At 36.1% G+C, this 20352-nt stretch overlaps 1 protein-coding gene and 1 pseudogene across 1 annotated transcript in view; both read right to left on the reverse strand.

Annotated features, from left to right (window-relative positions):
• The window catches only part of PDSS2 (decaprenyl diphosphate synthase subunit 2), a 225644-nt gene that overhangs the window by 75164 nt on the left and 130128 nt on the right, over positions 1–20352 (reverse strand). The window contains exon 3 of the mRNA XM_019659006.1: positions 17119–17317. Coding sequence (XP_019514551.1) covers positions 17119–17317 — 199 coding nt within the window. The remainder of the gene's footprint in view (positions 1–17118; positions 17318–20352) is intronic.
• On the reverse strand, positions 18040–18267 carry LOC109391436 (cytochrome c oxidase subunit 7B, mitochondrial pseudogene; annotated as a pseudogene).

The raw sequence follows: 20352 nt of genomic DNA on the forward strand, positions 1-20352 counted from the left end.
AACAGTAAACCTACTTCCATGGGGGGAGGAGAAGAATACCCTGCTTTTGGTCTCAGGCAGGCTTCATGCTAAGCTGTGTCCACACAATGATTTGTGGAATATATTAATCAATAGTCCCTGGGTTAGCAAAAATAAGATCCGTTGGTGGTGAGCATTCTGTGTAGACGAATTGTGCCTTTCTCAATATATGTGATTCAGGAGTGCTGTCAGTTAGCATCTGACGGGTGGAACAGACTCAACAGAGTTGCAGATATCTAACTAGTAAACCAGGACATTTCAGTTTGAGCAAAGGAGCAACTACCCTAAGTTAAAAGTAAAATGCAACTAAATCTTCAGAAAAATGTTAACTATAAACCAGAGTGGCTCAATGAAAGCCAGCAAGCTGAGTTGCTGTAATAAGGTAGTATAGTTGTATTTTAATTCACTTATAATAGGTTGGTACATATTTAATTTGTTTGATATATTAAAACAAGGGAGGCTATTACAGATTTATAGTTTTCTTTCAAAAAACTTGTGATGGAAAGGTTATTTTAATGACGGGTTTTACTACAGTGTGGAATGACAAGACAACATGTGATTCATCACTCTATTTAGGAGGCAAATGAACACATGGCCCCTCAGCCTTTACTACTCTTAACAGCTGCTAGCGAACGGAACAGTCCTGTGTGTGCGCATCTGCAGTGCTGATGGCATTAATTACTGACAATTTTATTGCACTCCTCCCCTCACACCCAGGAACAAATAGCAGTGCATAAAGCAGTGGCAAAGGTAAAATGCCCTTGGGGAAGAATTATTTCTCATATACATCTAGGGAGGAACAAAAGATGCATTTAACGTAAATATATCCTTTTCAAAGAGCTTTGGTATTTGAAGGGACACTGTCATGATTTTTCTTTAAGCCACGAAACCTATATTGTCAGTGAAAAGGTCTTAGAGAAAAACACATTTATAGATAAAGGATGCTGAAAAGCCCGCTAATTGTAACCAGAGCAGTTAGCGTCGCTCTTTAGTTTCTCCTCATACACAAGAAGCAAAGTATATGAGAGATGCATTTAAAGATGGCAAGGTTGACATTACGAAGGTAAGGCAGAGAGGGAATGGCTTAGGAGTAGTGCACTCCCATATGGAGACCAATGATAACACCTGACATTTGTAAAGCACTTTATCATTTAGAAGCTGGGTTTAAGCAAACTATCTCCGTCCAGGTGGATGCAGTCCCCAGTGCTCAGCCACAGCTTCCAGACTGGCAGCCTCGGTGGAGAAGCATCCTCTGAAGAACACAGAGAGCAGCAGCAGTGGCCAAACAAGGGGCGAATCTGCTCACCCACCACCTGGGCACAAACAATCCAGATGAGCCCTAATCTGCAATGCTGATTAATATAAATGAGTGGCTCTAATAAAGCCATTGATGAAGTCCATGAGAGAATGGTTCTCTCCACCCCTTTCTATCAGACAAAGACCAGGTTTAATGAAGACAATGATGAAAGGTCTGTTGCCAACAAACACACTGCTAACTCACAGGAGTGCTGGAGGAAGCTTCTAACTTGGCTTTTTGAAGTGAGCCTTTTCCATGCTGCCAAATGTGTTAAGGCCGAGCTTACTGATGGGAGGGACGGCAATCTGTTCTGGTGGGCTGGAAGTTCTTTCTGGCGAAGGGGGTAGATCAGCAAGAGAAATGGCACTACCAGTAGGACAGGTGCAGCAAAAACTAAGCAAATTGATAATCTTAATTTTTAATTTAGAACAGCTGATACATTAGTTTATAAACTCTAACTACTGGTAACATTTGTCAAAAAGGATTCAGGAAAATTCAGTGAACTAAAGAAAGGTATAAAATCACAACTGATAAATAGACCACAAGTTCAGGAAAATGGCTTGAATATGAAGTGCTGGAATTGAATAGTTACTGATGAGTGCACTCATTCCATAATTATATATAGCCTACTATGTGCCTGGTACTGTACTAATGAAAGTAGCTATAGCCTTACAAAGGTAAAGGCCATTAACTTGCATTTGGTCGCTTAGAAGGTTAATACATGGATGAGCTGCATGACCTCAGGCCAGCCATGTCATTTCTTTGGGCCTCAGTTTGCTTATCTAGGTAAGAGGTATATGTGCTTTATCAACAGTAAGCCCCATGATCAGACATACCCAAATGTGCAGCTGTATACTTTTTTTTTATTCATAATTGTAAGGAATAGGTAACTAGCCAAAAATGTGGATTTCTTTTGCTAACAGTAAAAAAGTAGTAAAAAATGTGTTCACTTTTTGAATGAAAGTGCATGGTTCTTGGCCTTCTGTTTGTCACTGAACAATGACAAATAATCATTTATTTATTTAAACAATGATTAGGTCCTGAAAAAGTGGCAGATAATTTAAAATGTTTAAATCAGGATTAATTTTTCATAAGAAAGGAGGAGATACTTTCCAGTAGGTTCTAAAAAGTTGGTTGTGTCAAGTACCTGGCATTACTACTACAAAAACTATAACTAGTTGGTGCTTAATCAGAATTCAATGCTTAGTTATGAAAGAAACAAAGTGATTCTGACGTTATTATACAACAGTTGGTTGTTTGATTTCCCACCTTCTTATATCTGGGTATTCTTGCCCATGAAGTCGGCTGTACTCAGGCTGTTCTCCATCAGTATGTTCTTAGTGGCACTGTTACACCTTATTCTGACTGAACTTTCTCTGAGAGAATTCCGTCTGCCATTTCAGTGATCTGCCTACTCCCGCCCCCCGCCACTCGCCTGATAATCTCCATTTTCTTTCACTGCTTTACTGGACAGCCCTTTCAGTGATGTTAAGTGATGTTTTCCAAGTGTGATTTTACCTAAAAGTCCATCCCGCCCTTGAGAAACACAAGTTCACAGCGTGAAACTTCAGAACACCAGAATCATAGTACAGTATTTCATTCAACTGAACAGACAGATGCTCCTGGCTAGAACACTGCCAAATAGCATTGGCTTTCAAAATTTTTAAATTGTAACCTGCAGTAAGAACTGCATGTTACATCATGATGAAGTACATGCATATGTATAAAAACAAATGAAAAGTTTCATAAAACAAAAATTTTATTATCCCTTTATTTTCTATTGTATTCTATTAAAAAAAAGATTTAAAGTTATTTTTTAAATTGGTTTCCTCACTCACCAATAAACAGGATGTGACCTGTGGTTTGAAACATTATCTTACATCATGCTGATACATGTCATGTATAGCTCATACCTTGGTTAGCTACCTTAACTGCACAGGAAGTCTCTCAATTTTTTTTATTTTTTTTATTGGGGAACTGGGGGGTGGGAACAGTGCTGGGGAATTGGGGGAAGGGGAACAGACAAGTTGCTGTCCTTTTGTTCTTCAGTCTAGTTGTGGAGGACGTTGCTTCACTGGCCCAAGTTGGCACCATCATTGCGCTCTTCCCGGGCGAGGCAGATCAGTTGCCGGCTTCTGGACAGCAACTCACAGTGGCTGCTGGCTGCTCACGCTGGCTGCTGGCTACACACGGTAGCCCATGGCAACCCACTGCCACAGGGGCTGCAGCCTACGCCATCGCCTGCGACTCACGGCAGCCCAGCTCCAGGTTGAGCTGTTGTTCAGCATCTTAGCTGTAGAGGGCAGTGTCACTGGCCCTCATCTGTGGGATCTAACCAGGGCCCTCTGGCGTCCCAAGCCAGCTCTTAACCAACGTGCCACTCGGCCGGCCCTGAAGTCTCCCAATTTTTGACATGCAGTTTAAACACTGTTATTCTGAAATATGCTTAAGATGTTAATTTCTTTATCATTTTATACCAAAACATGTAAATTAACTGAATATAAATAGAGACAGGAAGCAGGAAAAAAGAGTAGCATTCTTGGGTCCTATGGGGTATATTGTTAGGTGCATAGCAGTCTTGTTGGTTTAGATCACTGATATTGACCTTAACTGTGATAGTACAAGATTTATAAAAACAAATTGGCTTACGACACATGTGGACAAAGAGTTAAAAATTTCTGGGATATAACACATATATCTTGAAAATTCCAAGGATACCATGTCTTCTGGGTAACTAGTCCACTTTTCAGCTCAACCAGTTCCTCTTTAAATTGGGTCATATTAAAAGGCAGACGTTTGTAATTTAGAGACATCCCAAGGTTTGTACTTCAAAGGCAGCCACAGAAATAAAAGCATGAATCATATGCATTAAAATCCATGCATCTTGTCTAAAGCTGTAATTGTATTTCTTCCAAATACCTTCCTTTCCACTCCTCCAAAATCTGTGATTCAAAGGAATTTCAAAAATAACTTGACCCTACTGGTACTATGTTCTAGAAAATAAGGTAATCCTTTTTTTACCACCTTCAAGAAAATCAGGTAGTAGAAACTTGAGACTGGCTGCATTGTGCCCTTGACTCAAATATTGGACTTGGATTAGAAATTCTCCAATTTATAAAGATACACAATTAGCTTTTAAACTGGTATCTGCGATGCTTAGCACAATACACACAAAAATTTTTGTTAAATTACCAATACTGCTCTAAAATGCAAATTAGTTGTATCAATTATAACTATTTCAAAACAAATTTGCAGTTACCACTCAGAAATTTACATTTGTATATCATCACCTTATAGCGTTTAAAATCTTGAACAAATGAAGCCTGTAAATTTCTCATCACAAATCTGCCATAAAGACAAGTTCATAAATTTAGGTTTTGCTTTAGATTGCTGAAATATGCATCTATTGGGTTGTTGGAAAAGTCATGATGTATTTTGTCTGTTTTCCAAAGGTCATTTATTTATATAAAGAACAAAGATCAGTCAACGACATATTGCCCGTTTTGTTTGAGAACCTTTTGCCATCTTTCAGTGAGCTGCATAGTTCCTCGTTCATAGAAGGACCTGTCTTCATTGGCAAAAAACTGAACAAGGTGCTGATTTACAGCCTCATCTGAATTAAATGTTCTACCACGCAAGGAGTTTTGAAGAGCGTGAAACAAGTGGAAGTCTGATGGTGCAAGGTCAGGTGAGTATGGTGGGTGTGGCAACACATCCCATCCAAGCTCCAGTAATGTTTGATGGGTGATTAAACTTGTGTGTGGTCTCACGCTGTCACAATGGAACACAACTCCTTTACTGTTAACAAGCTCTGGACATTTCTGGATGATGCATTCATTCAAACTGCCGACAGTACACATTTGAATTGATTGTTTGGTTCCTTGGTAGGAGCTCAAAAAACATGACACCTTTAAAATCCTACCACACTGAGAGCATAACCTTCCTCTGATGAATGTCTACTTTCGATGTCGTTTGAGGCGAATCATAACTTCGGGACCAAGACCATTTGCACACCACATTGTTGTCAATAATCCACTTCTCGTCACAGTTATCAGTTGCTTCAAAAAAGGACTGTTTTCCACACGTTTAATGAGCATATTGCAGATGTTTATACGCACCATCAAATGAACTTGAGTTCATGCGGAACCCAAATATCAAGCTTGCTTACATATCCCAGCTTCTTCAGGTGATCATGAAAGCTTGAATGATGGATGGTCAATGTTTCTGCACTCTCTTGTGTTGTGTAACGTGGGTTTGACTCAATCAATGCCTTTATTTTGTCATCATCAACCTTGGTGGGCCTCCCTGACCAAGGAGCATCGTTGAGATCAAAATCACCAGCACGGAATTTTGTGAACCATCGTTGGCACTGACGTTCTTGTAGAGCATCGTCACCGTAAACTTTATGCAACTTTTCACAAGCTTGACACGTGTTCTTTCCTTCATGGAAGTAAAACAATAAAATATGGCAAAAATGCACAGTTTGGTCTTCCATCTTTAACTTGTTGTAAAATCTCCAAAGCTCAACCAAATCGCTCAAATTTTTTTTAGAATGAAGCTAGAACTGTCAGCTGTCAAATGACAGCAATAACATAGATGCAAATGATTCCAGTACTTCCAAAAATGACTTAGTGCCATCTGTTGCAAACATGCATCATGACTTTTCTGACAACCCAATAAATTTCTAGAAATCTGACATTTATAAAATAGTTTGGATTCTCTATTACATCTCTGATTTTTATTAACAATTTTTCTTGATTCTTTTGTATTCCTTCATATTTCAAGCCATATTCAGGATCTGGTTATATGTTGTAAGTTTAGACTTTTTCCTACAACACTCAGCATTATAGAATATTGGCATTAAGAAGAATATAGGGGATGAAGATAATGCTGCCTTTATTTTACAGATGAGGAAACTAAGAAAATAAATTGCTTCTGCCTATTAGTTCTTTTATGAAATTAAAATGTTTCATAAAGTTCCTATTGATATTTGCATTGAAATATTCCAATATTTAAAAACTACGAGTTGTTTAACATAAATTCTAGGGTTAGTAACTGCAAAATTGCTAGCAAAAAAGTTATCATGGTTCTTTGTTGGCTCATTATTTTCTACTTTAATTAAACATAGGATTTTGGAGCCTGGGTTTAGACAGCAGCTCTATCATTTAGTAGCACAATTACCCTACAGAAATTACTTAATCTTTTCCTGTACCTCAGGAGGGATAAATGGACTAATATGCATAAAGCACTTAAAACAGTGCCTACTACATAGTAAGCATTAAAAAATATGTTAATACTATTTTAAAAAGTTTGGTAGCAATTTTACTAAATGTTAAATATTCTACATTATGATGTTTCTAATTTCATAAATGGTCTGGAGAAAAAGATCTGAACCTGGAATTCTGAGAGGTAGAATAAGTTATCCAATGTTAAATGACTAACTGGGGTGGTGGTGGTGGGGGGAGCCAGGGATAGGACTTAAGTCTACAGACTTCTACTTCAGGACTCTTTTCACTTCTTTGTATAATAGCTTTGTATGTCATCTTGGAGTAGTATAATAAAGGTAAAAGCTATACAGCTCAACACATTATAAAAACATAAATGATCCACAAGAGTGTACCTGAAACCATTTAGTAATGAAATAGCTAATCTGCTATTCTAAATAGGGAAACTGTCCTTTAAAAACTAAAAATGGGACATACAGTATCTGGTGTTTACTGATGTCTGACTTGCTATGCACAGTGAAAATGGCCTCAAAGAAAGACAATTAAGCCACATAAATAATAACAAACAATTTAATGCATCTTCCAAAATGCTTAAAAAGAAACTTTCTCGGCAGAGACATACTGTCCAACAAACCCACTTTAATGTTTTCACAGTTTACAGTATCAGAAATGACCTCGGGGTCGGGCATTTGTCAGTTAATGACCTGTTGGGCTAATGGCCTTCAGCTTTGCCTTGGGCACAGAAGTCCTCCAGTAGGTCATTAGCTGCCAGAAAAGGGCTCTTCCCCAATCACTATTGCTAAATAAATAAAATTTGCTCCTGGGTTAAGGCCCCATAAGCCAACTTTGGCTTAGAGTGAATTTTTTCGTAGAGAATTTACAACTCTGAGGATTCAAGAAAATGATGGCAGTGCTAAAACTAAAATTATTACCAACACAACTGAGCTGTATGTGGCTACTAATGAAAAATAGCCACATGGATACTTTTGGAAGCTCTTAAATTTTCTTTTGCTTACGGTGTTCAAGTTCAGTATTAATCTAATATAGTAGGTACCAGATTACAAATGTACGGCATTTTGGAATTTCACCTACCAGTCAATTGTTTGGAGCTCATACCACATTTTCCCAACATATAAGGTTATAAATGGTGGGTAGGTTCCCAGGAGAGCCCACAAAAACTTGGTTAGCCCATACGTTAGAAATACCATAACTTGTAATTAAAAATAGAAGAGAAAACCACAGTTATTTAATACCTGTAGTTAAACAAAATAGGAAAAACAAAACAATAGAAATGTTTTAAAAATGATCTTTAAATATTGATAGTTACAGGTAAATTTGGTTTAATAAGAGGATGAGGGTAGAGACACTGGTTCTATCTTACGCTATTTCATTTCCACTTACATTATTTTCTTTTTTTTTAATACAAGAGTCTACCAATATTTACTCTAATGTTTTTAAATTTCATGTAAATTTTCTTGGTTTATTTTTCCTCTTGAAAGGAACAAGGAGAAGGCAAGAGGGTGGATGGTAATTTTTCTGAAATAATAGGTAAGAGAATGAAAAACTGGAGGGAAAGGGTTGAAGAGGATAGCTATATACTTTGGAGATTTCCTGAGGTGAAATCAACTGAATTGTGAACAGTAAGAGACAAAGAAAGGGGAACTGTGTACCAGTCTACCAGGGTGAGGAAAGGATGCGTAGAAAGGAGATGTGAGGTCAGGGAGCTGAGGATGCAGAGGAAGGAATCGGCTATTCATCTATCCAGTACTTTTATAAACTCCTAACTCAGGACGGTCGTTGAGTAAAATCATTAGAAAGACAAACGAAGAGCACTGAATAACTGAAGCTGGAAAACAGATTTTTTTCCTCCCTCTTGTTTTGGAAAAATAGCAATTTATGTCAATGAAAATGGAGGGGAAAAAAGCTGGCTTAATTAATTTTATTTCTGGAAAGCAGAAAAAGGGATTTACAAAAATTGATGTTGCTAAGTGTACTACAAAATTGCTGTAATCAATATATGTCTACCTTTCATGGCCAACCATGGTGTGGGGTTCAACTCCACCCATTTCAGAGGATGTATTTTTGTTGAGCATAGACTTTTTTTTTTAATAGGCTTTTATGAATGCCAGACATATGGAAGAAATATTTTTCTTGCTTGTCTTCCTTGTCATCAGGTTTCTGGTCTGAGATGACATTCAGAGAAGTGTCCATTTGCATGATGGCATTTGACCTGCCTGTGCCAAAAAGATCCTTCGTTCCACTGCTTTATGGCACCAAAAGGGCAAAGCTCAAGGTTTTAACGCGATACATTTTAAAAGAACATGATAGTTTGTCTTCTTAGTTCTAGCACACTTTTCAAACACTAATCATTTATCACTTTTACTTTTATACATCAAGGAAGTAGGCTCAGAAAATAAATATATTGTCTGTTTAATATGTGGCTATATTAGCAAATGATAAAAAACTGGAAAAATTAGTTTGGAAAATTTGAAGCAATAAGTTTATAATAGTATTTTGACTTTTCTATTTAATTCATATGGAGATAGTTTCCTTTATTGTTACAATATATGACACACCACTTACCTTCTGTACACATTTACTCTAGTCATGAAAATCTACACTTGAGTGGGTTATATGTAGAAAAGAACATTAATCTTGGCTGTCAAACTAGAAAGGCTACAAGATATTAATTCAATAATTTCCACAAGTAAAATAGTGCTGACAAGACTATAAGCACACAAGGTCACAATTATGCCTATTTTAAATGACTATGATAGAGAACAACTTAAATTACATATGGTATAGCATGTTTTTAGGTCTCACTTTTCAACATGAATTTGAAAGTGAAATTAATATAACAGGTAAGACCAATATCAAATTACCAATAGCAGCCTCTTTATTAAAATATATAGATGGTGTAAAAGGAGGTGATTTATATGTATAAATTGAGAATATTTATACAAACAGAATTCTTCCTTGTAAACAACATATTTATGCCTTTAGGAAAACAAAGTTAACATAAGGAAATACATCAGTTATGTAAGGAGTACATCTGTGCCTCCGGTTATTTTGAAATATAAATCACTAATGCTTAATAGAACAGCCCCCAGGAGGGACATCATGATAATGTCCTGGGTGTTTAGACAAGATTCAGGTGAACTCACAGTCTCTCATGTGAAGTATAGTGATTGGTTCATTAAATGAAAATGAATACAAAGATAAAATAACATTGTGAATTCAATTCTTTAAATATTAACGTTATCACTGTGTATGTAAAATAAAACACAGTTTGTTTTTTTTAAAGATGACAAGTAATAATCCACACAGTCTTATTTGCACTGTGGCTTAGTCCCAAAATACAAATCCAGTCTATAAATAAACACCAGGGAAAACCTGCAATGGCCAGATTTCTAAATTACAGTGCTTTTCCATTTCATGATTTCCCCCCAGTATTTAGCATGTCTCACTGATAGCTTTGATGCTCAAACAATAAAATTTTAGATTCTGGCATGTCCCCATCATTTCAGCATTTAGTGATGTTCTATTATACATTAACATAATATAGAGCAACTTATTTCAATGGAGTCAGGGAGTTTATGGCTTAAAAAGAGGCATTCTGAGGTTTCTTAGTCCAGGGTCTTTATATAGTGAAGCACAGAAATAAAAAGTTGCCCTTAGGTTCCATAATTGAAAATGAATGAAAACCCAAGCATTAATTTTTTAAACTCGTTCTTGAATGCAAAATCTTAATTCACACTTATGTGACTATAGTTATAATAGTAAGAAGATAATTACCAGAGGATTAATATACCAACTTCTATACTTAGAGATATTTAAAAATCTTAGTGTTACCTAAGGCAATTACCTTGAAGACCCCTAATATCTTCAGGGAAAAGCCATAGGGAGAATAATTGACTTTGCTAATTTTACCCTTGGCAATTATAAAAAGCTCTTGAATTTCATGTGACTGCAGAACCCTTCATCTACTAATGGTCTGTCCCAGGAGAAGTACAGCGATAAATACATAGAAATTCAGACAAGAATCCAGTAGCGTAACAAAATGGGAAATTGGGAGAATGAATAAGTAATAAAAAATTAAAGTTGTTACAAATATGCTAATTTTAATTATCAAGTTAAATACACACCCTCCAAGAGAAAAAGCAGGTGTCACTGTGAAAAAGAGTGATATACTATAAATAAATAAATTCTGTATTAAGTTCTGCCTGCTCACTCACTGCTGTGGTCTTTGTTCATGTTGCTATTGCTGACAATTTTTCTTTCTTAGAAAAGAAAATCAAAACACCATTAAATAGAAATCTAACTTTATCAAGACATTAACCATATGTAGAGAACTTAAGAAAACTTAATACTGCCCCAAAGAAATACTGATTACCACCTCCTTCCCCCGGAAAAACCCTATTAATGGTTAATACTATATTCAATCGACTTAAGCTTCTGGGAACTCATTTAGTAAAATTAGTCCTATTCTGAGATGTAACTTCACTTTCCTTAAAAAAATATTCTGATGGGAATCCTGCCAAGTATTTAAGTGAAAGGAATGGTTCTGAATATGGGGGATTTGCTTTATCAAAGACAATTCTTTTTTTTTTTTTTTAAGATTTTATTGGGGAATCGGGGAAGGGGAACAGACAAGTTGCTGTCCTTTTGTTCTTCAGTCTAGTTGTGGAGGATGTCGCTTCACTGGCCCATGTTGGTATTATCATTGTGCTCTTCCCGAGTGAGGCTGTCGCTCGCCAGCCATTGGAGTGCCGCTCACGGTGGCTCATGGCAGCTCACGAAAGTGCACACCAGTTGCCAGCCAGCCCCACTGCAGCCTACGACGTCACCAGCTACTCACGGCAGCCCAGCTCCAGGTTGAGCTGTTGTTCAGCATCTTAGCTGTAGAGGGCAGTGTCACTGGCCCTCATATGTGGGATCTGAACCGGGGCCCTCTAGCGTCCCAAGCCAGCTCTTAACCAACACACCACTCGGCCGGCCCTCAAAGACAATTCTTGACTTTCAAGCACTTTAGTTACCCCTTACAATCTCCTCAGTTTAAAGTACTGTTCACATAATTTGGAAATCATCTATTATGATTAAAAGAGGACTACTAAAAGCCTAGATTTGTAGATGATCAACTATGGGCCCCTGAACATGGTACTCAAGGTCTTTCACAAAAAGTGAGCTGATTTCTTTTGAAATTGACCTTACAGAGCCTTCAATAACCCTTTGAAGAACAAGGAGCAAAAGATCCATGCTTTGGATGATCAGGAGTGTTGCATAGAATAAATCTTCAATCCAACACACAAGTATTAAACTAAAAAAACAAAAAACAAAAAACCATAGCTTAAAATGGAAAAAAATCCCTCACCAGACAAAGGCTGACAAAGAGCAAATCTAGAAGTGTGAGCCTGTGCAGAGACATGAAGGTATAGACTCACCAAAGGGGGAAGAAATGCCTGATCATTTCTATTTGAAGGAGAAGTATCAGTCTGAACTGTTGCTCGGATATGTTAAGTTTTACTTTTTCTTTTTGTAAATCAAGTAGTGCCACTGAAATCCAGTGCCTAATGGAGCAGATGGTGGAGGTCTTAGATTCTGGAACATTTATGGTGATGCTTCTGAATGCAAAACACCAAGAGTGGATTTCACAGGCTGTGAATCTGATGTGATTTTGAAGGGAATAAAGCCTCTATTTTCTCTGAACTTGAACCACGCTGAAAGAAAGAATGTGTGAATGATACAGGCTAGCTAAGAAAAAACGACACATTAAATATTATTCCCCAAAAGTGAAGTGGTTAAGTGAGTACTTGTTTGTGTCATTATAGCATGATTATATGCATATTTATACTTAATACTACCATCTTAACCTTACATATTTCATCAGAATAGCTTAAAGTTAAAACTGATAATTAGAGAAAACAGAAATTTGTCTAAAGGCAATAAGCCTTGTTGTTTTTAAGGTAGGGCCAGGCTGAGGGCTAATTACTAAAATGCAGATCTACTGACTATGTCCATAGCATCTCTTTCTCTCAAGTATATGATGGGTCTAATACATGAGTGGCTAGTGTGTGTAGGTTGGGCTAGTCATATGCAGCTCAAGGCACTCAGAAACTATTTCAGACCTGCACTTTCTCTAAGACTCAGAGTTCATTACAGACCACAGCAGGTGCAGTTGAAGAGGGAAGATGAACAATGTAGTCAGAAAGTGGCTTCCAGGGACAATAGATCACTCACCCTTCTGCTAACACAAGAATTCCAGGAAAGGAGAGAATTTAGTGAGACATCAAAGTAGACTATCCACATAGAAAATGGAGCGACTTGAGGTGAATAAAAATAAAAGGAATGCCCAAATGGTAATAAGTCTTTGGAGGGAGATTTAGATGATCTATTATTCCATTTATATGGCTGATTCATTTCTTACTTTAGCTTCCTTTTCATATGAATATAAACTATATATGAAAGGTACTGTATTACTTTCTTCCTAAAAACCAGCAGGTCTGTCCCATGAAAAAATATGTGCTAGCCAAAAGTGTGACGGGAACATAGGACAGAAAGCTACTTGTCTCCCAGTATCTATTCTCTGTATCTTCCAGAGTTTTGCCTGGGCACATGGCTACCTACAACAAAGTTTACATTTCCTACCTCCCATACAAGCTAGGTGTGGCCATATCATTAAATTCTGGCCAATGTAAGCAGAAGGATCTCAAATAACTTCTGAGAAATGTCTTTAAAGTGGTGATGTTATATATAATAATTTATCATCCAAACTGCGACATTTGAGAGTAAGAGGGAGTGCTAAAATAATTAAAATTTTATACTTTTTTACATGTGTATTTATTAACTAATAATTAATTTTCTTATACTAGTGGGCTTGTTAACTATTGGGTTGTTGGAAAAGTCATGACATATTTTTTCTATTTTTTTTGTTGCAAAAATACATCATCACTTTTCTGACAACCCAATAGTTCTACTGAGAAACTATCTGCAAAAATAAAATTTCAAAAGTAATAAAAATACGTATATTTATGTACTTTAAAACAAATAAAAACAACTTCTTTATATTGATGATCTGCTTATTAAATAGCCAGTAGAATAATTATTCTTGGTACACATTCACATATTTTAATATGTTTCTTAGCCATATCTGTCTCTAATATTGTGTCACTGGCACATTTCTGAAGAATGTGTTTTTTTTTTAAATATGGCCTTTAAAAATAAAACTGCCAGCAATATTCTTCACAGTTGCATTTTATGATTAATTTGAAATTATTGATACCTTCAATTGATTCTGATTGACAGACCATAATATCTTTAATTGAGAAAATTATCTTTCTTCAGGTTCTGAATTACCTGGTAAGCTCACAGCCAATTTGCTAAATGGAGGAGATACTCAATTCTAATTTTATTCATATTGAAAAATGTAACTATTCCAGCTCAAATATTTCCAAGGTGCTATCTTTTTGCTTCCTGAAGAGTACTTTTCTTTGACAAATATTTTTATAAGACAAAACTTGTCAAGTAAATTGTCTCTGATTCTTTCAAATATTTTGCCAAAATTAGATGCTACAAAATCTACGCCATCTCAATTTCATTTCATTCATGTGTAATGTATAATTTATTCAAAATAGGAGCACCATTAAAAAATTCTTCCTTCAAGGTGACATACTCCAAATCACAGTTATAGAACTGCAAATTTTAATCTTGTATAGCATTTGAGTTCTTACTATTTATTTTGGTTCATTCCTTCCTTGCTTTTGTAGGAAAAAATTCCAATGGAAGCTTTGTTTTCACTAATTGTAATTCTCTAATTTGGCGTTCCATTTGTTGAACTTGATATAAGATTTCTAATTGATGTTGAATAAAATGTCACTAAAATTTTAATGACTCATTTATAACAAATTTCAATACCATTGCTAGATATAAAGATTTCTAGAATTGGATTGATGATGGGCGACAAAGAGAGAAAGCACACACTGCTGTGCTGCAGCATATTTTTGTATTTAATATCAGCTATCTCCCCCCAAAATCCTGTAGTTCAGAGACTCTGACTATAAAGATATTTGTAAATTTTTATAACAAGAGCTTCTATTTTAATTAGTAGAATGTTGACACTTGTTTGGATGCAGTTATGAATTATGGGTATGCCACGACCAATCCAACTATTCCATATGTTTCTTAGTGTAGTAAGAACATTGTTTTTACCATAACACTGTGTATTTCAACAAAATCTATACTTGTATTATTATTATAAACTAATAATTTTATCTTCCATGTTGAACTTTTAACTGAATTTTCAATCTTACTCATAATGGCTTTACCTCTAACAGAATATACTTCCAAAAGCTTTACCTTGATTCCATGAATAAATGGAAAAAACAATATATTTTTAGAATTAACTAAAATTATTTAATTACTTGAAGTACCAGTTGACACTCAACTAAAACTAGAATTATTTAATTATTTGCAAAGTATTTCTTCTGCTAATGGAGCCAAAAATCATAAAGCTATTGTTTTCCTTTTCCTATGTGCATAAAAAACTTGTAGTTAAAATGAATGAAATGAATTTAGAAGAACAGTTGTTTATCTAAATAAAAGTCAGGGTTCACAGAGTAGTATGCAGCTGCATGTGTTAAATCATCATTTTCAAGAAGTCTCCTTAAAGTAACTACTAACTTCGGAAGTAGACCCTGATACTTTTTCATCAAATTTGATTCTTCTTGTTTTCATGTGTTCGGTGATGCCACTATGACCTCCACATGGATAGTAAATGTCAACAAAGATTTTGTGCAAGTTACACATTCCTTATCAACTTTATAGAGAAATAAAAATCTATTACTTTAAAAAAATAAAACGTATACTTTTATTTTTTTGAGCTTAATGCTGCCAAAGTTTTATTGCAAAAACAAAGTGCTGCCGAACAATAAAATCGTTATAGCTTTACACTATACAAGCTAGTGTGCTCAGTCTACTCTCTGCTCACTCTACACAGCCTTGATTTTCCACACATATTCATATACACTGAACCTCTAACTTACTTTGTTTCCCACTGAGTTTTCAAAGCAGTACCTGGTGGCCTTGTGACTTGAAGGCCATGCATGCGCCTTAGGGTAACAGGATGATACACCAAGTGGCCAGCAGGGGCAGCAGTGTCAAATACTTCTCCTCCCACCCGAGACAAAGGAGTTAACTGTCCCTAGATATTCACTATCAGTAATTGCCCTACATTCTGTCCTTGATTGGGAGGTGTCTGAAAGAGTTGCGAAAAGAGATGAGTTACTGCTCGTTGTCTTTCAGATTTAATATTACATCTTAACATAACTCTCCGCTGTACATGGGTTTCATGTACTATTAGCCTACACTAGACAAAAACTGAGGCAGAGACTGGCACTGTAAATGGAGATCTATCAAACCTATGCCGGCTTATTCTAAAGAAATGGTTAGCAATCACTCTCTGTTAAAAAATAAAAAAATCCAGGACAAAGGCTAAGTCAGATGGGCTTCTGGGACAGCACTTACACTGAGATTGACCTCAGCAAACCAGGATGTACACTCACTTGACCTTCAAGGGAGGGAGGTCTGCCCTTCTCTGCCGTTCCTCCTCCTTCCTTCCTATTGACTGGAGTGAGAACACAATGGCAGCTATGTTGGGCCATAAAGTGGTAAGATAATGCAGTAAGATAGATGGAGCCTGGGTTCTTAGCTTTTTAGAATCACCGTGCCAATCTTGGACTGCATACTCCTGCATGCTTTTACATGAGAAAAAATAAACTCCTATCTTGTTTTGCCAGTTATTTTATAGTCACTCCTAATCCTAACTGATATATAAGAAATGCCTCTACAATCATTCTATAAAGCAGCTTGATAATATGTATACTAAAAATGTTGAAACACTTTGAACCACTTCTAGGTATTTATTTATCTTAAAGAAATAATCTGGAAAGAGGAAAATTGATGTGTCAAGAGGTTTGCTGAAGATCTGTTTATGTTAGTAAAAAATGAGAAGCCACCTAAATGTCCAAAAATGAGGAATCTGTTAAGTAAATATATTACATCTAAATAACTGAATGTCGTGAAGCCATTAAAAAGTTTATGAAAAGTTTGTAACGTGTGAAAATGCCCACATCATACTATGAAGAGGGAAAAAATAGGCAGGATTTTTAAAAAACCTTATATGTGCAAACTTTCACCTATGTTATTAAAAAATCCACATATATAAAAGGATGAATAAACAAACCAGACTGAAAGAAAATACATCAAAATATTAACTAACAGTGATTATTTCTGGAAGTGACATTATAAGTAATACTTATTTCTATCTTCTTTAGATTGACTACTTAACACTATCCCATAATTAACAAATAATTTCATCTGTAATCAGAAAAAACAGAAATTCATTTCAAAATCCTTTCCTAGAATTTACCATTTTATCTGGGGTTGACGCTGCCACCATAGAAATTTTACAAGCATCGCCATATGGGGAGTTGAGGCAGCAGGGTGCTGCGTCTGCGGCTCCTGTCGTCAACCAAGGGCTATCTAGGGGCCATCCAGACCCAAGCAAAGCCCGCCCAGTTTTACCTTGGTGTTCTGTAGCAGAGCCAGACCGTTGCAGGCATTTGCTAGAAGAAAGTCTCCACTCAGGATAGCTATTTTGTTTCCAAAATGCATGTCTTTCAGTGGCCCATCAGAAGATTGCAGTTCACTTAAATTTACTATTCCACGATGCACAAGGAGAGCAGTATGGATAAGTTCTGTGATCTCTGCCAAACTTCTTTGACTAAAACATAAAGGTAAGACTTGTCTGAGAGTCAAGAATATCAGCTTATCACTAATGCCAGACTTCGGTTTTCAACAATAAAATGTTTATAGATTAGTCTCTTTTTTAGGTTGTTTCTTTTAATGAAGTTTTTAAATTGAGATATAAATGACATATAACATTATATTAGTTTTAGGTGTACAAGATAATGATTCAACATTTGTATATACTGCAAAATGATAACCCCAGTAAGTCTAGCTAACATCCATCACCAGTTACACATTTTTTTTCTTATGATGAGAATTTTTAAGATCTACTCTCTTAGCAACTTTTAAATATACAATGCAGTATTATTAACCATAATCACCATGCTGCAGTGTATTACATCCCCAGGACTTTTATAACTGGAAGTTTGTACCTTTTGACCACTTACGCCCATTTCACCTACCTCCCACCTCCTGCCTCTGGCAACCACAAATCTGTTCTCTGTATCTATAAGTTCAGGTTGTTTGCTGTTTTGTTTTGTTTTTAGATTCCACATCCAAGTGAGGTCATATGGTATTTGTCTTTTTCTGTCTGACTTATTTCACTTAGCATTTTGAAGTCTGCTGCTTTTTTTTTGAAGGTTTTAAATATACTTTATTTCTTCAATCACGCCATATTTTAATGGGTACACAGTGCTTTTACTTGGCATCAATTATGAGTTGGGTTTGAAACAGCTCAGTATTATCCAGGTAGGATGATTACTGATCTCTTCATTCCTGTGGAGTGACCCTGCCAACAGGGGCAGGTTCCATCTATTCCAATTTGTGTCGCTGTATATGTCCATGTAGCGGCCCTACTAGCTAATACAGCATTACCATAGATGTCATGGAAATTGGGTATACATTTCTGGTGTTCTGCCTTGCTGCTGTTTGCTGAGTGCTTTGAACTCAGAGATGACTTACTATGTTTTTAGCTGAAGGAAACATCGTGAAGCTAAAGACAGAATTGTGGCAACTACAGTTGCTGGTTTGGTTGTGACTTCACGTCAAGGACCCTTGCAAAAAGACGTCCATTAAGCTTTTAACAGAGGCCTCTCCACCAAGTACGTAGTTTGGGATCTATAAGCAGATCTTGACACCTTCCTTCTCTATAAAATTTCCCACTCTCTACCCCATGAGTGACCAGGATTCCCAGAGAAGCTGGCTAGTGGAGGGCTGTGCTTCACAGTTCTGTTTACTTTGAAGTACTCAGTAAACTTTCCCATCTCTGTAACGTTACGATTTCTGAGAGTCCTTACTAGTATCTAATAAAACTCCAATATAAGTGAGAATGTAATTTGTGCTAGGCATTAGGCTAAGTACTTTTATACATTATCTCGATTAATCCTAAATGCAAGAAAAGAGTAAATTCATGGTTTAGATTTAAACCTCATTACATCCCAAAGAAAATCGCCGAGGATGGAGGCTTATAAATTAACAGAAAAGATTTCTAAAAAGGAGCTTAACATTTAAAATTATCCTTTAAAAGAGAGACTAAAAGAAAGGAATAAAAATATATTTTATTAGTATCCTGCAAATGTTTTCTAGTTTATAAACCCATTCACTATAAAAATCCATATTATTACATTTCATAAAAATTGAACAATGAGATTATGTGCAAGTATAAAACTCAAGAAGGGTTAAGCACTGGATAAATCTCTCATGCAGTTCAGCTTATGAAAGTAATAACCAGGCAAGCAAGAAATTGTAGGTGTTTTAAATTACCTTAAGGGTGAAAATGAATAATTGTGAGCTTTTAATAAAGACATCTATAATCATAAAACAGCATTCATTAAATAAATAGCAATTTTTAAATGCCACATGGCCAGAAACAACAAAAAACAACACCAATAATGAAAGTGAAAACCCATCATTTGTACAGTACCCACCATTTACAAAGAACTCTCATTTATATTATCTACTTGTGATTCTAATTACAGCAGGTCTGGAGAGGTTAAATTCCTGATCAAGAACACTCAGTTTATAAAGGACAAAGCTGGAGCTCAGAGTCACCTTACAGTGACCAAGGATAACTTAAAATGTGTATTTACCAAATGAATAGTAAATAAAGGGGGGGGGGCAAAGTTACCAATGTTACCAACACTAGTATATGCCCACCACAAATTTGTCCAATTTTCATCCTTAAGTTCTAAGCACTAAGGAAGAGAACCTTGCTGGGAGAAAGTATATTATGAACAGACTTGACTCTTTTGTTCATAATTACTGGGGAAAGGAATCAAGTTATTTCCAAATCATTTGGTTTGAACCAAATCAAGTGATTTCGCCCAATCAGGAATCTAGATATTAATAACAGTCCTACTTCCACCTATAACATCAGACTGGGCAAATCCCTTAAATGCTCAGACCCCTGGTCTCCTCATCATTGGAAAAACAGTCACTTCCAGTTCTAAGATTCAGGGATTTCAGCTCTAAAATTTAATATTCAGTTATAAAATTCTAAGATTTGAGAATTAAAAAAAAACTACCTGGACTGGCAGTTAATTGTTTAAAAAAAAAGACCAAATTATTGCTATTATTGGTACCTACGTTTCCATAGAGAATAGAAATAAATTTTAAAAAAATGATGGTCATCTTGAAATCCATCCGGAAATTCCACTATCTGGTACTGTGTTAACTTCTAAGATTTTATCGTCAGATAAACAACTCCAGATCAGACTGTGCAAGAGTCTAATTCAGTGCACAGCAGAGAAGCAGAATGAAAGAAGCTGAAAATATTTCCTTCTCATCATCTTATTCCTCTTTTAGCCATCCAAAGCACTCTAGTAAACTTTCAATGTCCTGGATTTAAAAAAATTATCTTAAACAAAAGTCTTCACGCCATTTTATGTACATATACTTTAGTACTTTGGGGCATTTTTCATGCTAAATCTTTTTTTTTTTTTAAGATTTTTATTGGGGAATTGGGGGGATGGGAACAGCGCTGGGGAATTGGGGGAAAGGGAACAGACAAGTTGCTGTCCTTTTGTTCTTCAGTCTAGTTGTGGAGGACGTTGCTTCACTGGCCCAAGTTGG

This window comes from Hipposideros armiger, unplaced genomic scaffold, assembly GCF_001890085.2.
Source record: "Hipposideros armiger isolate ML-2016 unplaced genomic scaffold, ASM189008v1 scaffold_292, whole genome shotgun sequence".
Lineage (NCBI taxonomy): Eukaryota > Metazoa > Chordata > Mammalia > Chiroptera > Hipposideridae > Hipposideros > Hipposideros armiger.